The following is a 19,366-nucleotide window of genomic DNA, read 5'->3' as shown; positions in this document are numbered from 1 at the left end:
TGCTTTGCGTAGAATATATACGTCTACAGTACACACATACATTATATATATTCCGTCCTCATATTTCATACCACAATAATTAATATGATTATTTTATATAAAAAAAAAAGTTCCAATAAAATTGAGTTACTAGTACTAATATTCTGACCCACCAATTATTATTTACTAAATACGGTAGTGACAGTAATGGAATATATTCCAGATATATAATTACAAAAGGCCAAATGAATAGCCAGCCCAGAAAAGAAGTTAACTATTATATACATATACATATACATATATTTTCGGATCCATCAAATGTATAACCATATTTACATTTACGTTTTTCCATTTAGCCAAATTTTTGTAAGTTTTTAGAAATAACCATCCGTTTTTATTTATAACCCAAAAATGACGTAAATACCCAGAAACACTTTCCGCCTCAATTTTTCTTTATTTTGTAATTAAAAAAAATCTCGCAAATCAAGACTGACATTTGAATACGGTATAACTATTTACACACGCATTAGATTACCCATTCTCGAAACAGAAAAAAAAGGAGAGCAAGCGAAAAAAAAAACAATCGCGATAGTTGTGAGATAATCACAATCAAGAAATCATCGACGAAAAAGATATGTATTTTAATCTTGACTACTATTTTGGTTGTGTAAATGCGTTTAAAATTGAGATTTTTTTTATTTGAAAAGATTTTTAAGGGTTTATTTTTGCAATATGGGAAATAGGCATCTGAATTTATTATTTGAATTTTCATTACCCAGAAAACCTCCAAACACTAGCGTTTCGTAAGCGGTGGCGTCCGCCAGAGCATCCCTTTCTTCATCATCCACCAGATCCTTACTTAAATACTGTAAACAATTTTTATTAAAAAATAACTGTTTATATGTGGAAATAATTGTAAATTGTTGCAAATATCTGTTAACGTATATGAATGTGAAGTTCGATCGTATAAAAAAAAAAGTAATTGCTGCGTATATTTTGGAAACTGACATATTTCCAACAATTTACGTAATTATGCTGAAATTAATATTCAAATTTTAAAAGTAATTGCTGAATTTAATATTCAAATTTTTTTAAAAATTGCTTAATAAAATATATTATTGCGTGAAGAGCAAAAAGGCAAATATGAAAGTCATAAACTTATTAAATGATGTCATGTCATGTCACGTCACTACTGAGCTATTTATCAAAAGCTTATCAAATGTTGGCTAGTTAGTAAGGGTCCAAGTTTATGTTGATTAATTAGCTAATTTTGTGTATATTGTGTCCTCGTATAAGTCATAACATTAAGCCTTTCTTTAATTGTTATGAAAAGATCCAACAATAAATTGAATTCCAGCTGGTATTAATAATGGTAAACTACTGATAATAAGAATACATATATGTTCTATATTTTAGTACCGCAATATATATATCTTGGTTAAATATATATGATCTTGAACAAATGAAAAACGTTGATGATAAGAATGTGATGAAGTAAAACTAGTTGATGAGCAACTCACCCTTGTTGGAGAAGAGAATGAGCAATGATAATAAAATTGAGGGGCTAATTTGCTTCAACGTAGACTATTTCGATAATGAATACGCTAGCGATAATGAATTTTTTGTGATCGCTATTTCGTGGACTAAAATCTACATTTATTTTGCTTTTTTGCTTGTTTGTTTGCTCTAGCATAACCCAATTTCATGACCAAATATCACGAGACTAAGAACTTCATTATCATTTAAAAATAATAGAATGCTAACTTTAACATTATTGATACATCGTGACAGTTGTATTTATAGATACGAGGTGTAAATATGATAAACGATAAAAACCAAATTTATATAAAATTTTAATGACTAATCAGTTGTAACAAATCAACAAAAATCAATAACAAATTCACGATCCTCAAATCTCGTTCTCTCTCATCTTGTGATTGTGCGATTAAATCGTCATCTCTTGTTCAAATCTAAGCTATATTCATCATTTCATGCATGCCCTATATATAATAGTATACAAATTGCAAATTGACGCGACAAGATCAAAAAATTAATCGTGGACCATGGGGGTCAAATAATTGAATGTGAATCAAACAAAGCTTGTCTATCTCATATAGCTACAAACAAGCTGTCAAAAACATTGATTCGAATTTTGCTATTAGTTCACGACTTGACCACTAGGGCACGCCTACATATACTTTTTGACTCGTAATATAACGACTTTATTGCTACCGACCATGCACACTTCCATCTAATATTAATGGGTAATTAAATGTGCAATGTCAGTATATTTTAATATATACGAAAGTTGTTATATTACCTTTTTGTGAGAAATATCTAAGGAATAATAGTTCGACTAACTATTTTGATAAAATTAGAGGGTTTGTCCAATACTAACTTGCTAGTCAGTAGTCATTTTTTTTTCTTCACATTTGTCATTGCTTGACTTGTCCGTTTCCTTTTCGTGAATCGTTTTTCTAAAATATATTTGTAGTTTTTTTTTTCCTCATTCCGTATCTTTTATACAGTTTTTTTCCATTCAAATTTAATAAGAAAATCGACAACAATAATATCACTTGCTTGATAATTACTAAAAAAATAACTAAAATTCAAATATTAACACATTTAATACTTAATCGGTCACGAATTTGTTGATTCTCTGACACATTTGGTTTACGAATTGGTTGATATTGTGACACATTTGGTATTAAATATGTCAAATAATTGAAATTTAGTTGATTTTTGATAAGTGACAAATCATTAATGTTATATTGATATTATTTTTACCGATTTCCCAATTTAATATTTTGAATCTTGAATTGTAAGTTGTTATATTTGCAATGTTGTGTACATCATATTAATTTTAAATTGTGCGGATTTTGAAATCAACACTTTTGAATTAACCTTTATTTACCTTATCATTTTTACTTTACGAATTGTATTCATCCTTCCGTTTTTTATATTTACGTCATCAATTTCATATTGACACATTTTTGTTTTAAATTTAATGCTTCGAATTATTATAGTTATATGTCTACAATTGTGTTTGCTTTTGTGTCATCATGTCAACTCTATATTTACATTGTCATTTTTAATTTTGAAGGAGATGAATTGGTAGAGAGAGAAACGTAGGCAGGTAAATATGTATTTAATATTTAAATGAATATTCACATAGTATTTAAAAGAAGATAAAAAAATCATGATATATATGGATGTGATAAGAGTATGCAAACTAAGTTAAACAGATAAACTTTAAAATGCTTATAGTTAAAATAGATTAAAATATATAAAACAAAAATAAAATTTATTGAAGTTTGTTGTGCTTTCCTTCAGTTGCAAACTTCTCGAAAATTCTTCTTCTAGTCATTTCAACAAATTTAAAATGTTTAGGATATTTTTTCTTAGACAACTAATTAAGTAGTAGTATAAATGTAAAATACTAAAATATAAAACGGATATTGGATAGCATGACCTTTCCATATATTATTGAGAGCGACCGACAAATATTATAAGATGGATGATATGGGCCACTCTAGCTAGGCTTAAGGTAAATAACGACTTTATTGGTTTCACTCGATCGCTATGTTGAGTGTGAAAGCTTAATAATTAATATATGGCTCTCAAATATTATAAAAATATATATAATATACATTGTTTCTACTTGACTAAAGTATGATAGCATGATCTGCGAGATTCACGGAGAAGATGTAATTTAGTCTGAAGAGAGAAGATTGATATACATATACACATATATACATATACACATATATACATATATATATATATATATATACATATACATATATACTTATATATATCACGACAAGTTTATCTTTAGTTCGTAAAGTTCAGACTTACATCCCCGATCGAGAATGAAACTGTATTTTATATACCATATTATATAACGGTTAGAGCGACGAGAGTAACCATATTAATATATACCAGTCCTCTCAAAATCATACTATATGTTTTATGTATTGATTATACTATTGAGATTGAGATTCTGCATTATCTCAGTATCTCAGTATTTCCTTTCTTATGTGTGAGCAAGTTGGGCGAGTTGAGCGAGCTGGGCGAGCTATTTCCTTTCTTATATTTGAGCAAGCTGCTACGTGGCTTTTATCTCTCTTTCCTTTCTTTTATTTGTTTTAAACGAACGACGACGTTTTGTTAATGGCGTTAGTTAAGTTCGTTAATACTGTTCTGCTTATATACTTGTTTCGCTTGTAATTCATTTTGAATTAATGAGAAAATCAGTTCTGAGGAATTATTTCAATTTCTCTCTTCCTCTTGTCCTTTCTCTTCTTCTCTTCTGATCGTCTTCTCCGATCGTTCGATCGTAACATGGTATCAGAGCTAATCCGCGAAATTCACAACGATCGAGCTTGATTCTCTGCTTCTCCGGATCCATGGCGGAAGGGACTTCACCAACATCAGCTTCGACGATGAGGAACACAATGGAGTCGCATCAAAGATCCGAGATCGAAGATCCGATTGGAGCCTTTTATCTTCATCACTCCGATTCACCAGGAACTGTGCTTGTTTCTCAACTCCTTAATGGAGATAACTACACATCTTGGTCTCGCTCGATGAAGATCGCCCTGTCTGTCAAGAACAAGCTAGGGTTCGTGGATGGAACAATTTTGAAGCCGGAAATTGAGAATGCTGCTCTCTACAACGCCTGGAATAGGAACAACAACATCGTTCTTGCTTGGATCTTGAACTCCGTCTCAAAAGAAATCTCATTAAGCATCATTTTCGGCGAATCGGCATTCGAAGTCTGGAAGGATCTTGAGGAGAGATTTCAGCAGAGCAATGGTCCTCGCATCTTTCAGCTGAGAAGAGAGTTGATCAACATGGTTCAAGATCAGAAGCCAGTCGCACACTACTTCACAAAATTGAAAGGAGTTTGGGAAGAGCTCTCCAACTTTCGTCCAAACTGTACCTGTGGAAAATGTACATGTGGAGGAATCAAAGAATTGAACGCTTTCCATCAAAGTGAGTACGTTATGCAATTTCTGATGGGATTGAACGAGAGCTTCACACATGCGCGAGGGCAAGTCCTCCTGATGGATCCGATTCCGCCAATCAACAAGGTCTTCTCTATGGTCTCGCACGAAGAAAAGCAGCGTGCTATAGGAATCGAGATGGTCAGTAACACCGATCCATCGAGCTCCATGGCAATGGCGGTTGGTGATCAAGTCAAGAAGCAAGTGAAGAAAGATCGACCTCTTTGTACTCATTGCAAGATGCTTGGACATACCATTGACAAATGCTACAAGATCCATGGCTATCCACCGGGTCATAAATCAAGATTCAAGGATCAAGTCAACACAGCAGAAGGCACAAACGCTGATTCACAGGCCATTGACAATCTCTCAGATGAACAATGCCACAAACTCATTCAGATGCTCTCCAACAAGCTGTCATCCACTGACGACAAAGGAAAATCTGGTGATGTGAACATGGCTACGTTCACTGCAGGTTCTTTAAAATTCATTACAAATATGGCTAATTCTACTTATGATCGTGATCTTTGGATAATTGATTCTGGTGCTTCACGGCATATATGTTCTGATAGAAGTCTTTTTTATAACCTAAAGGCTATATCAAACTCTAGTATTACCTTGCCTAATGATCATGTTATTGCTGTCTTCCATAGTGGTGATATTAGACTTGTTCCTAGTTTCAAGTTTAACTTGATCTCAGTGAGTGCTTTGACTGAGGATTCCACAGTCAAAGTGTCCTTTTATTCTAACTTTTTCAAGATACAGGGTATACGTCCCAAGAAGATGATTGGCAAGGGTGAAAGACGAGGAGATTTGTATGTCTTCACAGGGAAATCTCACACTAGCTACATCAACAAAGTCACTGCAGAGACTTGGCATGAACGCTTAGGTCACTTGTCCTTCAAGAGATTAGATATCTTAAAGAACAAGATAGACTATAGATCTCATGGAGATAAAAATAAAAGGCCTTGTTGTATTTGTCCTCTTGCAAAACAACGCAGACCTTCTTTTCCTTCAATGAATAATATGTCTCCTAATGCTTTTGATTTGATCCACTGTGATATCTGGGGCCCTTTTTCTGTTCCTTGCAGACGTGGTCACATAAATTTTCTTACTCTTGTTGATGATTGTACTAGATTTTGTTGGATTTTTTTGTTGAAATGCAAGTCTGATGTTCACACTATTATTCCTCGTTTTTGCTCTATGGTTACTAACATTTTTAGCACTACCATCAAAGCTTTTAGGTCTGACAATGCAAAAGAGTTATCATTTACTGATTTCTTTGCACAAAAAGGAATCATGCATCAATACTCTTGTGTGGAGACCCCGGAGCAGAATTCAGTTGCTGAAAGGAAACACCAGCACTTGCTCAATGTTGCTCGTGCCCTTTATTTCTAATCCAAGCTTCATATTTCTTTTTGGTCTGATTGTATTCTCACTGCTGTTTACCTTATTAACCGAACACCTACTCCCTTGTTGCAGCATTCCTCACCTTTTGAAAGACTGTACCATAAGGAGTTTGATTACTCTTTCCTTAGGGTCTTTGGTTGTTTGGCATTTGCCTCAACTATTAGGGCTCACATGACAAAATTTCAACCTCGAGCACGTTTGTGTGTATTCATTGGATATACACCAGGTGTGAAAGGTTACAAACTCTTGGATATGAGCACAAAACAAGTGTTCTTATCACGAGATGTATTTTTTCATGAAAACTACTTTCCTTTTCAGCATAAGAACATCGACCACTCTTTCCCTGATCCTTTTCATCAGGCAGTTTTGCGACACATTCCAACTGATGTGCAAGACACTAATATGGACACGCTGACTCCAACTCCTGCACAATTGGACTTCCCTCATACTAGTACAGAGTCAACTTCGCATACAGCTGACGACCATACTATTGAGGCCCCATCATTGCAGCCTTTGAGGAGATCAGCCAGACCAGTGACCGCTCCACCATACCTACATGATTATCATTGTGGATTGATCTCACAACTCTCAGGTCACTGCTATAAATCTCCACACTCTATCAATTTGGTTTTATCCTATGAACACCTATCTTCTTCATTCCGGGATTACATTATTTCAGTGTCAATGCACTACACTCCGAGCTACTACCATCAGGCTGTGAAGCATCTGGAATGGAGACAAGCTATGGATCAGGAGTTACAAGCAATGACTGCAAACAACACATGGAAAGTTGTGCCTTTACCCCCGGGGAAGAAAGCTATTGGTTGCAAATGGGTGTACACCAACAAGCTGAACTCAGATGGATCCCTGGCTAGACACAAAGCCAGATTAGTGGCCAAAGGGTATAATCAAAAGGAAGAGGTTGATTTCATAGAGACCTTCTCTCCAGTGGCAAAATTAGTCACTGTGAAACTCCTCTTGGCCCTTGCAGCATCTCAAAAATGGATTCTAGCTCAGCTTGACATCCAAAATGCATTCCTAAATGGGGATTTATTTGAAGAAGTCTACATGGCTTTGCCTTTGGGTTTTGAGCCTCAGGGGGAGCTGCAACCTACACAGGGAGATGGGAAGCTAGTTTGCAAACCACATAAATCCATCTATGGATTAAAACAAGCCTCACGGCAATGGAATCTGAAGTTTACACAGACTATCATCAAAGGTGGTTTTGTACAATCAAAGTCAGATTACAGCCTGTTTACTAGAGGCAAAGGAATGGAGTTTGTTGCCATCTTGCTCTACGTGGATGACATCATAGTCGCTGGTCCTTCATCCCATGTGATCGACTCAGTCAAGAGCTATCTCCAAGACTCATTTCGTCTCCGAGATCTTGGCGCTCTGAAATATTTCATTGGTTTGGAGATTGCCTCTTCAGGCAAAGGAATTGTGGTCAGCCAGAGACAATATTCTCTCCAGCTCCTGGAAGACTTTGGTTTCTTGGACTCCAAGCCGGTGCAGACTCCGACGAATCCACGTCAAAATCTTTCAACAACTGACAGCGAGTTATTGGAAGACATCACTCACTACAGGAGATTGATTGGGAGGCTTCTATACCTTACAATCTCACGGCCAGATATCATGTTTGCTGTTCACTCTCTGAGTCAGTTTTTACATGCACCACGTGATATTTATTTGAAGGCTGCTCACCATCTTCTAAGATACATTAAGGGTCAACCTGGCCTTGGTTTGCTGTTCTCTTCAACCTCCTCAACTCAAGTTCGTGCATACTCTGATGCTGATTGGGCGACTTGTGTGGATACACGTCGTTCAATCAAAGGGTATTGCATCTTCATTGGTGATTCTCTCGTTGCTTGGAGGTCAAAGAAGCAAACTAATGTTTCACGTTCGTCAGCGGAAGCAGAGTACCGGGCGATGGCGGCTACTAAAAGTGAAGTTATTTGGCTTCAACAACTTCTCCGTGATTTTCAGGTTCACGTCGACAAATCTGCTGCTTTGTTCTGTGACAATCAAGCAGCTTCACACATAGCAGCGAATCCTACCTTCCACGAGCGGACTAAGCACTTGGAAATTGATCTTCACTTTGTTAGAGACCATGTTCAGCGTGGGACTGTGAAGATTCTACCTATCCGGACTCATGAGCAGGTCGCAGACGCTTTTACCAAGCCTCTCCCAGCTCCTCTCCTTCGTCAACACTTATCCAAGATGAGCTTGCGTGACATTTACCGCACATCTTGAGGGGGAGTATTGAGATTGAGATTCTGCATTATCTCAGTATCTCGGTATTTCCTTTCTTATGTGTGAGCGAGCTGGGCGAGCTATTTCCTTTCTTATATTTGAGCGAGCTGCTACGTGGCTTTTATCTCTCTTTCCTTTCTATTATTTGTTTTAAACGAACGACGGCGTTTTGTTAATGGCGTTAGTTAAGTTTGTTAATACTGTTCTGCTTATATATTTGTTTCGCTTGTAATTCATTTTGAATTAATGAGAAAATCAGTTATGAGGAATTATTTCAAATTCTCTCTTCCTCTTGTCCTTTCTCCTTCTTCTCTTCCGATCCTCTTCTCCGATCATTCGATCGTAACATATTAATATATACCAGTCCTCTCAAAATCATACTATATGTTTTATGTATTGATTATACCGTTACACATATATAACGGTTAAAAATATAGAAATTCATGAACGTTGTAGCCATTAGTTACATATTTAAACTGAATATTATAAAAAAAAAATAGTAAAAAATAGCTAATTGTAAAACCACCGTAGAGTCTCAAGTGCATCTTATATACCTAACGTACGTTGCATATATTTAACGTCTTAAGTCTTTGTAAAACTGTACATTAATTAGATAGATAGAACAAAATCATGTGCATATATAAGTTTGAAAATTGCATAACGGAGCAAGTCAACAAATGATATAGTAAATATTATATACATCTCGCTTTATCACCTTTTGACTTTAGTGAGGTAATTATGTACGTGCATGTCATAAAAACCATTTTTAATTCGTGTTTTCCATAGCCATGATGTGAAAATGAGATGGAACCCGTTAAAGGAAATAATTATCAAAGCAGATCTCACTCCGTTACAATTTAACAAGTTTAGAGCATCCACAATGGTAAGCTAATGTCAAATTAGCTTACCATGCCACATAAGCCATAGCAAAATATAATTTATTTAAGCTAAATCATCCACAATGGTAAGCTAATTTATCATCTTGCTTAAGTTTATCCCACTTGTCATTTTCTATTTTTGTTTATTTTTTTTATTCAATTTCCACTTGTAAAAACAATAAAATAATTACTAAAATAGTGTATTGGGTCCCATGTAGTTTGCTTAAGCAATTAGCTCTATAGAGCTAATTTCACTAGCCAAACACATAGCTAAAATGCCAAATAATGGTTAAGCAAATAGCTTAACATTTTTTCTAATTGCAAGCAAGTCCTTAAATTGCTAAACTATGAACCATTAATGTTGCTCTTAGAGAAAACTACTTTTTAGTTTTATTATCTAAATTTAATTAAACTCATGCATTGACTTGTTTGCTCTCTAAAAATCTGCTATATATATATATATATATATATATATGTGTGTGTGTGTGTGTGTATGTGTTGTATATCATAACCATGGTCGTTAAATGTGATGCCTAGAGGTCTAAGTTAAAAGTTTCACGAGAGTAACAACCGTCGAGTAGAATTGTGGAGCAAAATTAGTCAAAATACAAATAAAAACATAATTAGAAAGAAAATAATAGTTCAAAACTTCAAATTATATATTTAACAATAATTTTTAAAAAATTATAAAATATGGGTCTAGGCAACTCAAAAATCATGAGAACCCAATATTATTCAAGGTAAAGCATAATAAAGAAGGAGATGTTCATATTTGCCACTAACTCCCTAAAAGTTTAGTCGACTCCTACCACACAATATATCATCAAATATATTGTAAAATCTTATTCAACCACACTGCAAATATAACACTATATTTTAGTATGGGTAAAGTATCACGCCAAATTTAGTGTGCTACTGTTTCACACAGCAAAAAGAAAAAAAAAGAGTTATATTATTTTAACTTTGATGATTATAAATTCCACTGCTAAACCAGCTTTATTGTACTATTTATGAAGAATAATATTTTTAATGTGAAGTTTACTGTTGTGATTAAAGTTAAAAAAATTGGTGCTAAAAACACAAAAAATAATGTGACTTCAAAACAAAACTTATTGTTAGGATCAGACACGAAGCCAAGAGCACTCCAGGGTAGGTTATAGCCCCCCTCAATTTTTTGTTGTTGCACTTTTTATCCATTTTTTTATTTTATTTTTATATTTTTTTTATCCTCAAAATTTATAAATCAACCCCCCTGAATTTTTTGTTGCAAATTAGTCCCCCTAATTTTCTTTAATGTGAAAAGTATTAATCATTAGTAACCGCTTTTGTGTGTATTGTCATTAAACAAAGTGGAACAAATCTAATATTCTTAATTAAGTGGTTTGTTTCATCTCATTTCCATGAACCTCGCATATGATTAGACTTTATTTTCTTTTTGAGAAGCTGAGTCAGTCCGTGTCAGTTCCGAGTCAGACAGCATCTCAATGGGCTCCACGTCAGTGCCAACTCATCACTCTAATTTGTCTTTCTCTCTCACTTTTTAGTCCAGTGGGACCCACCAGGTCAGGCTTCTTATTGGCCAACTCTTTTGTTCACCTTTCTTTCGCTACCAAGATGACACGTCGGCTACACCAATAATGGAAGATCTTTATTTTTGGGAAAGTATTTACGACGTTCGAAGTTCGAACATATTTATATTTTTACCACTACTAAGTTTGATTTTTTCGTTTAAAATAATTATAAAGCTTGGTTAAAGGGAAAAAAAAACGTACACCGAAAGTGGGACCTACGTTTGGATCTGTCATTTACGGTGAGGACGATGATTTGCTTCGTGTTTCCAAGGTGGCTATTTTGACCATACCTTTGGTAAAGTTTCTGCACTTTTTTTTTTATTTCTTCTTTATAAATTAATTTCTACTTTTTCCTCATTCTTCCATTTTATAAATGTCTTCCTCAAGTAAAAACTATCATCATTTTTATTTGGAAACTATATCAATAGCCTTGAAACATATACCAAAAGCTTTTAAAAGCTAATATGGGCACAACATTTTATTTTATAGACCTCTAATAAATAACAAATTATCAAGACAATACTTGTTATGTGCATAGTATCAAAATTATATTTTTATCACATTTTGAACAAAAATACTCATCTAAATAATTTGTTGACTTCTCTATCTTTCTTAGTTCTCACTCTTCCGACGATCTCCGACGATTACCGATGATCTACGACGAACAGTCGGAAAATGAATTTTTAAACAATCGATTTTTTTTTTTCATTTTTACCTCTATCATTGAAACAAATATTGCATTAATTCACTGCAAGTAATCGTAAATTGTTTGAAGATATCGTTAATAATCACAAATAAATTAAAATTAAGAGCAACAATTACTCACTTTATAGTATTTTTTTATGTTGTGTAAAGGTGTCGATGTTGCTGCAATTATATAAGGAGTAAGGACTATATATATTTGGAAATTATTGTTTTTCTTCATTGAATTCCCTCTCAACTGAATTTCAGGACATTTATATATGTACATAGGACTTGTTGGAATGAGGAAATATATTGAGAAGATCCGTTAAAAGAAAAATAGACTCGTTGATTGAAGGCATTTTATACGATTTTCTTAGTAAATTATTGTACGGTGAACGATTTTCATTATTAATTTTTTTTTAACTTCTTCTTTGTATATAATTTTCATACAAGTCGTGTTGTTGTTGTTTTTTTATTTTTAACTTCTTCTGATTTTCGTTTCTGTTTTCTAATATCTCTCTTGAAGATTAACAATATGTACAATGCGAACAATTCTTTCTAAATAAAAAGAAATGTATATTATTGTACTTTTTTTTTTACAAGTCATGTGCTATGTCGATAGGCTTATTGACTAATAAGACCAGACAAATAAAACTTATGATAAAAGTATATTTACGTGTGTCAATGTCACATTACATTGTTATAGTGACTAATGGTAAAAAAAAGATATATATATATATATATATATATATATATATATATATATATATATGTGTGTGTGTGTGTGTGTGTGTGTGTACACTAACGGCTCGCACAAATGTGATAATCCTCTTTCTCTCATACGCCAAGCATTAAGCCTAAGGCAAAGAAATCGAAAACCATAAATTATACAGCTAGGACACCTATTTTTGTAAACTGTTTGTTAGGGTTTCTATAAGTCTGAACTTTTTTAACCGGTCGCAAACAGTTTAGTCTGATTTGACATAATATATATATATATTATATATATATATATATATGGATAGAAACTTTGATAATAATAATAAAAATCTTTGAGCTTTTCATATAAACCGTCAATTCTACGGTTAAATTTGACATCAATCACGATTAAATTTAATAAGTTAAATTTAACCGGTCAAATTGTATTTGTCCACTAGCCTTCTAATTATATCATTCCTTAATATATATATATATATATATATATATATTTATTTATAGATTGACCAGTCATGTTACACGTCTTGAAATTTCAGTGCAACTAGTTGTTAATGATAAATTTGGTGCCACAGTAACTAATTTTGAATGCAGCTTACTTTCCACAGTAATAATTTTAATGGTGGCAAAATAATTTAGTTGTTACGACGATTGTGAAAGCTACTTCAACTCCTTATTTTTCCCAAACGATTGGGTACGGACGGTGATATGTGTTTTAGAAGGGACATAGGGAAACAAGTCACATCATATTATAATATGTGAAAGGTTCCAAATAAACCAAACTGATTTGGACACTCACGCACCCACGCACAAATTTAAAATTATATAAATATGTCTCTATCTTTTTCAAAAAAGTATATATACATATATATATATATATATATATATATATATATATGCTTCTATAGTCAGTGACGGAGCGAGAAAGCTCATCAGGGGGACTAATTTGAAAAAAAAAATTCAAGGAGGGTTTGATTGTAAAAAATTTATAAAAATTGGGCCAAAAGTACAAATTTTTAAGAGAAAAAAATGTGATTTTTTTTAAAATTGACAAAAAGTGCAAAAAAAAAATTTTGAGGGGGGGCTTAAGCCCCTGCTGGGCCTATACTGGCTCCGTCACTGTCTATAGTATATTGATATTCAAGTCTTTTATAGAACACATTATATATATATATATATGCATGTATAATTGCTCCAAATATTGTGTTCTACAATTATATATATATATATATATGTGTGCATGTATAATTGCTCCAAATATTGTGTTCTACAGTTATATAAATATATATATATATATATATATATATATATATATATATATATGCGCATGTGCATGTATAATTGCTCCAAATATTGTGTTCTATAAAAGACTTGAATATCAATATACTATAGTGACATATATATATATATAATGATATAATAACATCATGCAGTCTTCATTTATTAGAGTTCTTGATTGGTAGGGTTTTATTATTATTATTGTTACTATTACCAGGGCCGGTCCTGAACTAAGGCAGGCAAAGCTTGTGTCTTGGGCCCCCAATTGGGTTGAGCTCAAAAAAAAATTTATTTTATACTTTTTGTCTATTTTTAAGAAAATTTATATTTTTTACCCTAAAAATTTACACTTTTGGCCCATTTTCTAAAAAATTTACATATTTACCTTGAAAATTTAAATTTTTATTAGTATTATAGAGCTCCAAAATATTGAATCGCCTAGAGCCCCGTTGAGTTTGGGCCGGCCCTGACTATTACTATTAAAAGACATCAAACTTGAACAAAAAAAAATCGCTGAGGAAACTGAATGAACCACAAGCACTGCTAAATGGTATCTAAATCTATTATTGCCGGACCGTTCATGAGCTAACAAAGGCGAAAGGAATCTAATGAAGATACATAAATGTACAAAATGATTTTTAAACAAAAAAACTCTCACTAAAAGGAACATTGCATTAAAGTTGTACATTTCATGCAATTTGTGCTTTTTATTTTATTTCTTCCCCGTTTTTATTTTCTGAGAGAAAAGTAACATCTTGTATTCTATTCCGGAGTATTTTAGCTTATTCATTTTGTAAAAGCTGAGAGATTTAGTTGAATGTTTCTATTTTTATTTTATATATACTTTTAGAGTTTAGGGTTTGGGAATATCGATATTTCGAATCCCACCGCATCTAAGAATATTAGTATTTCTTGAAGCAATACTTGCATGGTAATTAATTTCGCAAGCAATATTTGAAAATGATGATCAAAACTATACACCTGCATTTGATTTTGTAAGTTACCCTGTGATATTATCATTCGTGCATTTGATATAAACGCACGGCGAAGTGAAAACTATATATACGTTAATTTTTGCTCTCATTAGAAAAATAACTAATTGTGGTTAAGTTATTGTTGTAGAGAACGTATATGTTTGATTTTGAGAGATGTCAATAATTGCAAGTTGGAACATGATAAAAGCAATAGGTTTGATTTTGTCAATGATATTCAGGTCCCAATAATGTTGCTTCATATATCACAAGCACAACAATGTTGTCACCTATCAATTCGTCACGCTGTACCATGTTAAATATTTGGTAGCTGTAGTGTCGTTGCGCTTTCAAAAATATTAAGAAAATAAAATTATTAAATAATTACACAATTAAAAGGAAACAACTACCTTGCGTGTCACCATAAGTTATCTGTCCATATAAATGCCAATTAATTATACGCATAAACACAATTTCAGCATAATAATAATAATAATACCTTAAGAGCGCCATTTAAAAGGAGAAAAAGCGAAAGCCTAGATGTGTGTTTGGTTATCAACTTAAAAACTGTTTTTTAGTTTTCAAAAAGTGAAAATTAATATGAAACAAAACTGGAAAATGTGTTTGGTAAAGTGTTTTTGGAAAAAAAAAAATTTAAAAATTTTGAAGTTGTTTTGTAAAAAAGTAAAGAAAACTGAAAACAAATAAAATGTATTTTTGAAAAAAAAAAATTCTTCTCTTCTCTCCTCCTTCTCCTCATCTTCTCTTTTCATTTTTCCAAAAACAAAAATGAAAACTGTACCAAACACTTTTTTCAATTTTTTCACTTTCTCAAAAACAAAACTGTACCAAACAGCTTTTTGAAAACAACTGCAAAATAATTTTTCAGTACAACTACAAAAATTAGAAAATAGAAAACAAAAACTTTTTTAGTTAACGACCAAACAACCCCTAGGATTTTAGCTTTGATAGCTCTCGAGTACTCCATGAGACTTTGACTTCTAGTCTTAATTTTTAAAGTTGACTAGGCTATCGACTTGGAGAAGATAGTTCCTAATATACCGGCCAAATAACAATATGTAAATTTGAGGAATTGTTATCATCCATCGCTTTTTATTTAGAAATTATCTTGTACCAAAATTTATTATCTCTTATTTTAAATCATTTTCATGAAAATATTTTATATAGCCACTACTATATCTATTTAATCTATTTATTATTTAATAAAAATAACTATATTTTACCAAATCACACCGGATTATGCTTGTTTACAAAGTTTAACTTATAAAAATTACACATATATGGCTACTTAAAAGTTATGGTTCGTACTACATCTCTCTCCATGCGGTCCCTCTCTCCCCTAAGAGAAAGCTAATACTAATTTAAAAGTTAAGTTACAATTATTTAAATGATCATATCCATGAGTTAAGTGTGATAATTTAAAATTTTGATATGTAACAACTATTATTAGTATTTGGAATGATTGCAATGTCTACCAATCCCAAGCAACTACTAATGAATTATAATATTGTATAAATTATGTCCTAAATAGAAAATTTCTGCCAAGCCTACAATTACTATTATTATAATTTATACCCTATTTATAATTTATTATAACTTATGTAATAGCTAATATCACATAAGTTATATATTTATAAAATTCAGAATAAATAATTTTAAAAAAATGTTTAGAATCACACTGTACAAATAGAATGCATGTTACACAGACCGCCTCAAATTTTTACCTATACATAAATTTTTTTTTTCTCTCTCCGTGAGAAAATCTCTACCTTCAAATTCTTCTGCTCTCTAGAGGAATTTTTGTGTTTGCGATTTATGTATATTTCGTCTAGAAAAAAGGGAGACGTATTTTGGAGACAAATTTTTTTATAAGTACAAAGTCGGCTTTTTTCAATCTCTTTTGGTGTCTTGTTCATCGTGCAAAGTCAGACCCTCATTTTCTTATATTAACATGATTATTATTATTGTTTTTGCATTTCGCAATGATTATTTGTGTTGCTTGTTTTCATCTCTAATGATGAAGTAATCATCTTGCAGAAATTCTTCGTAGAGCTCCCAATAGATCTAGGTTTATATTGATGCTTGAGATCTTCTTTCATGGACTTTTTGTCGCGGTTGATTGGTTCACTCATCAAATATAGATTTTTTTTTTCTTTCAAATATTGAGATCTCTTGTGTTTTATATTTTGTGTGCATTAATATTGATATACCTCTACGAGACACACGTTTGAACCTTATAAATGCATTCATACCTTATGAAATATATAGCATTGATTGATTTTTATTTGACTTGAGGTTGAGTCTAGGAGTTTTAAAATATGCATTAGTTGTTGTGTCCTCTCATCTCTTATGAAATATCTGTGAATAAAAAAACCACAAATTAACAATAGAAAAGTCGTTTCCTTGTATGTTCTGCTATGTACCACGACTTTATACAAACCTTACGTCAAATACTTTATATTGAAGTTATAGTGTACTGTATATCATATCTCGCTTTGAAACTTTTATATTTAAAAAATGTGTATATATTGAGTTTACATAATGTACTATTGCTATTCAAACATTTTTTCTCTCTCTTCAAGACCATTTCAGTTCGAGCAAAAAAAAATTGAGAAAAAAGAAAAAGAAGACCATATCAGTTAATTAATTGAGGTTCTTAAAAATGGTATTAACGGTGTGTCAAGATTGGCAAACAACAACAACAACAACAACAACAACAATAATAATAATAATAATAAAAATAATAATAATAATAACGTTTCTCATGCTTCAAAAACTAAAACTCAACTTGAAATATACCTTTTAACAATTAACTAGGTAGAGATAATACAGCTATCGAAAGTATAGTTGGCACATACCTGAATAATCTTGAAACTACGATATATCCCATATAGTGAATTTCTGCGGTTGTATTAATAATTTAATATAAAAGTAGTAAAAATAGCCACTAATTTCTAGGGACCGTTACGAGCTCGTGTATATACAATATTGGCTCTTGTCTTCTCAGTCCCTCGAAAGGCTAACTTGATTAACTTGATACACGTACATAAGTGTAAAAATGTGTTCGCCCACGAGGCAATTACTTAATGCCACATATTTAGGTCTCTTTTTTTTTTCCCTCATAAAAGTAGCTCAAAGTTTTTGAATAGATGATAAATATAAAATTTAAAAGTACAAATATCTTACCTCTCTTAACAAAGTAAAATGAGACATCAAAATAACGATGATTCAATATCTTAAAAAAAAAAAGTGCATTATCGATCAAAATTACATGATATATATTTGCAGTGTAAGAGCATAAAACATATTGATCAAGATGATACATGTGGAAGTTTATCTTCTTTCAACTTATTGTCTCCGATGATTCAATACTAGAATCAAATAAAAACACGTAATGTGGGGATTTTTGACAAACAAAATATATATTAATAAAATTCGAGCAATTCAATGGCTATCTCTTACACCCCAAATATTAGTGAATGAACCAAAGCGCTCGAATGCCACCAACCGTGAAAAAACATGTTAATGCGATTTTTCGCATAACATTTGCGACGTGCATTGATAAACGGAGGAATCTGGCAACGCACATTGTGAGGTGGAGATCTCCTTCCCTAGGTCCCAAAGGAATTAGAGCTATCTAGGGGTAGAAACCACAAGATATCAATTTCCAAGTTTCTTCGAGAATGAAGATCGTGATGTAGAGACCATTATTATTGGTCACAAAGAGATCAAGGCGAATATTGAGGACAAACCCGAAAAGGCCAAGATCTTTGAATTGCTTCCTTTCGTAGGGTTGAGCGGTTTGGCTCCTTCTTGCTCTTTTTTCCTAAATCAAGTAGTGAAATAGAAAAATTGAGGGACTTTCCTCTTTGTAAGATGAGAAGCTTGAGAATATGGTTTCTATAAGCCTTTACGCATCTTAAAAGGGTTGATAATAAGACATTTTGTAGAGCCAGAGTTGTAAATGGGTGAATATGTGAGAATGGTGTTAAAGAGTGATTTCCTCCAATTATAGGGAGAAAGGAAGGAAAATACAACTTTTTTTTTTTGTGATATTTATGGTGTTCTTGAGAGAGATGTGGTAAAAGATGGAATTTTGTGGTGATGCGAGTAGGTGATGGAGAAATGTTGTAAAAGATGGAGATGTGTGGCGAATATGGTGATGAGAAATAGATAGAATGTTCTTGATGTGATGGAAGAGAAGATAGAATATGGTGTTCTTGATGTGACGAAGGAGAAGAGAGAATATGATGTGATGCTCTTGGAAATTGTATTTTTCTCAAGAGAGATAGATAGTTGAGTGAAAATTTGTGTAGAGTTTTGTTGTAAAAATTGTGGTCTCTCCTTTGTGTCATGAAAGAAGAGATTTTTATGGAGTTTTTAAGGTATGTACCGGAATAAGTTGTGGGGCTCAATTTAGGTATTATTGCCAAAAATGGGGAAGTAGGAGTTGTTTTGGTGCTTTAGTTCATTTTTGGGAAAATAACACATTTATACCCTGTGTTTTAGTGAAATGTCGAGTTCAACCCTCGGTTTTCAAAAATGTCGAGTTCATACCCTCTGTTTAACTAAAATGACGAAATTATACCATATGTTGA

General features: G+C 32.4%; 1 protein-coding gene across 1 annotated transcript; it reads left to right on the top strand.

Moving 5' to 3' along the window:
* Positions 1 to 4,388: 4,388 nt before the first annotated feature.
* Positions 4,389 to 8,651, top strand: LOC149405925 (uncharacterized). Its single transcript, XM_089607905.1, has 3 exons — positions 4,389 to 5,463; positions 6,283 to 6,362; positions 6,717 to 8,651. The coding sequence occupies exons 1-3, from the start codon at positions 4,389 to 4,391 to the stop codon at positions 8,649 to 8,651; spliced, it is 3,090 nt and encodes a 1,029-aa protein (XP_089464031.1).
* The last annotated feature ends 10,715 nt before the right edge of the window (positions 8,652 to 19,366 follow it).

This window comes from Urtica dioica, chromosome 2 (assembly GCF_054948205.1).
Source record: "Urtica dioica subsp. dioica isolate 48M chromosome 2, U.dioica_male_clone48M_v1_H2, whole genome shotgun sequence".
NCBI classification, from domain to species: Eukaryota; Viridiplantae; Streptophyta; class Magnoliopsida; order Rosales; family Urticaceae; genus Urtica; species Urtica dioica.
The sequence above is the reverse complement of the archived record's forward strand: the minus strand, read 5'-3'. Positions and strand labels throughout refer to the sequence as shown.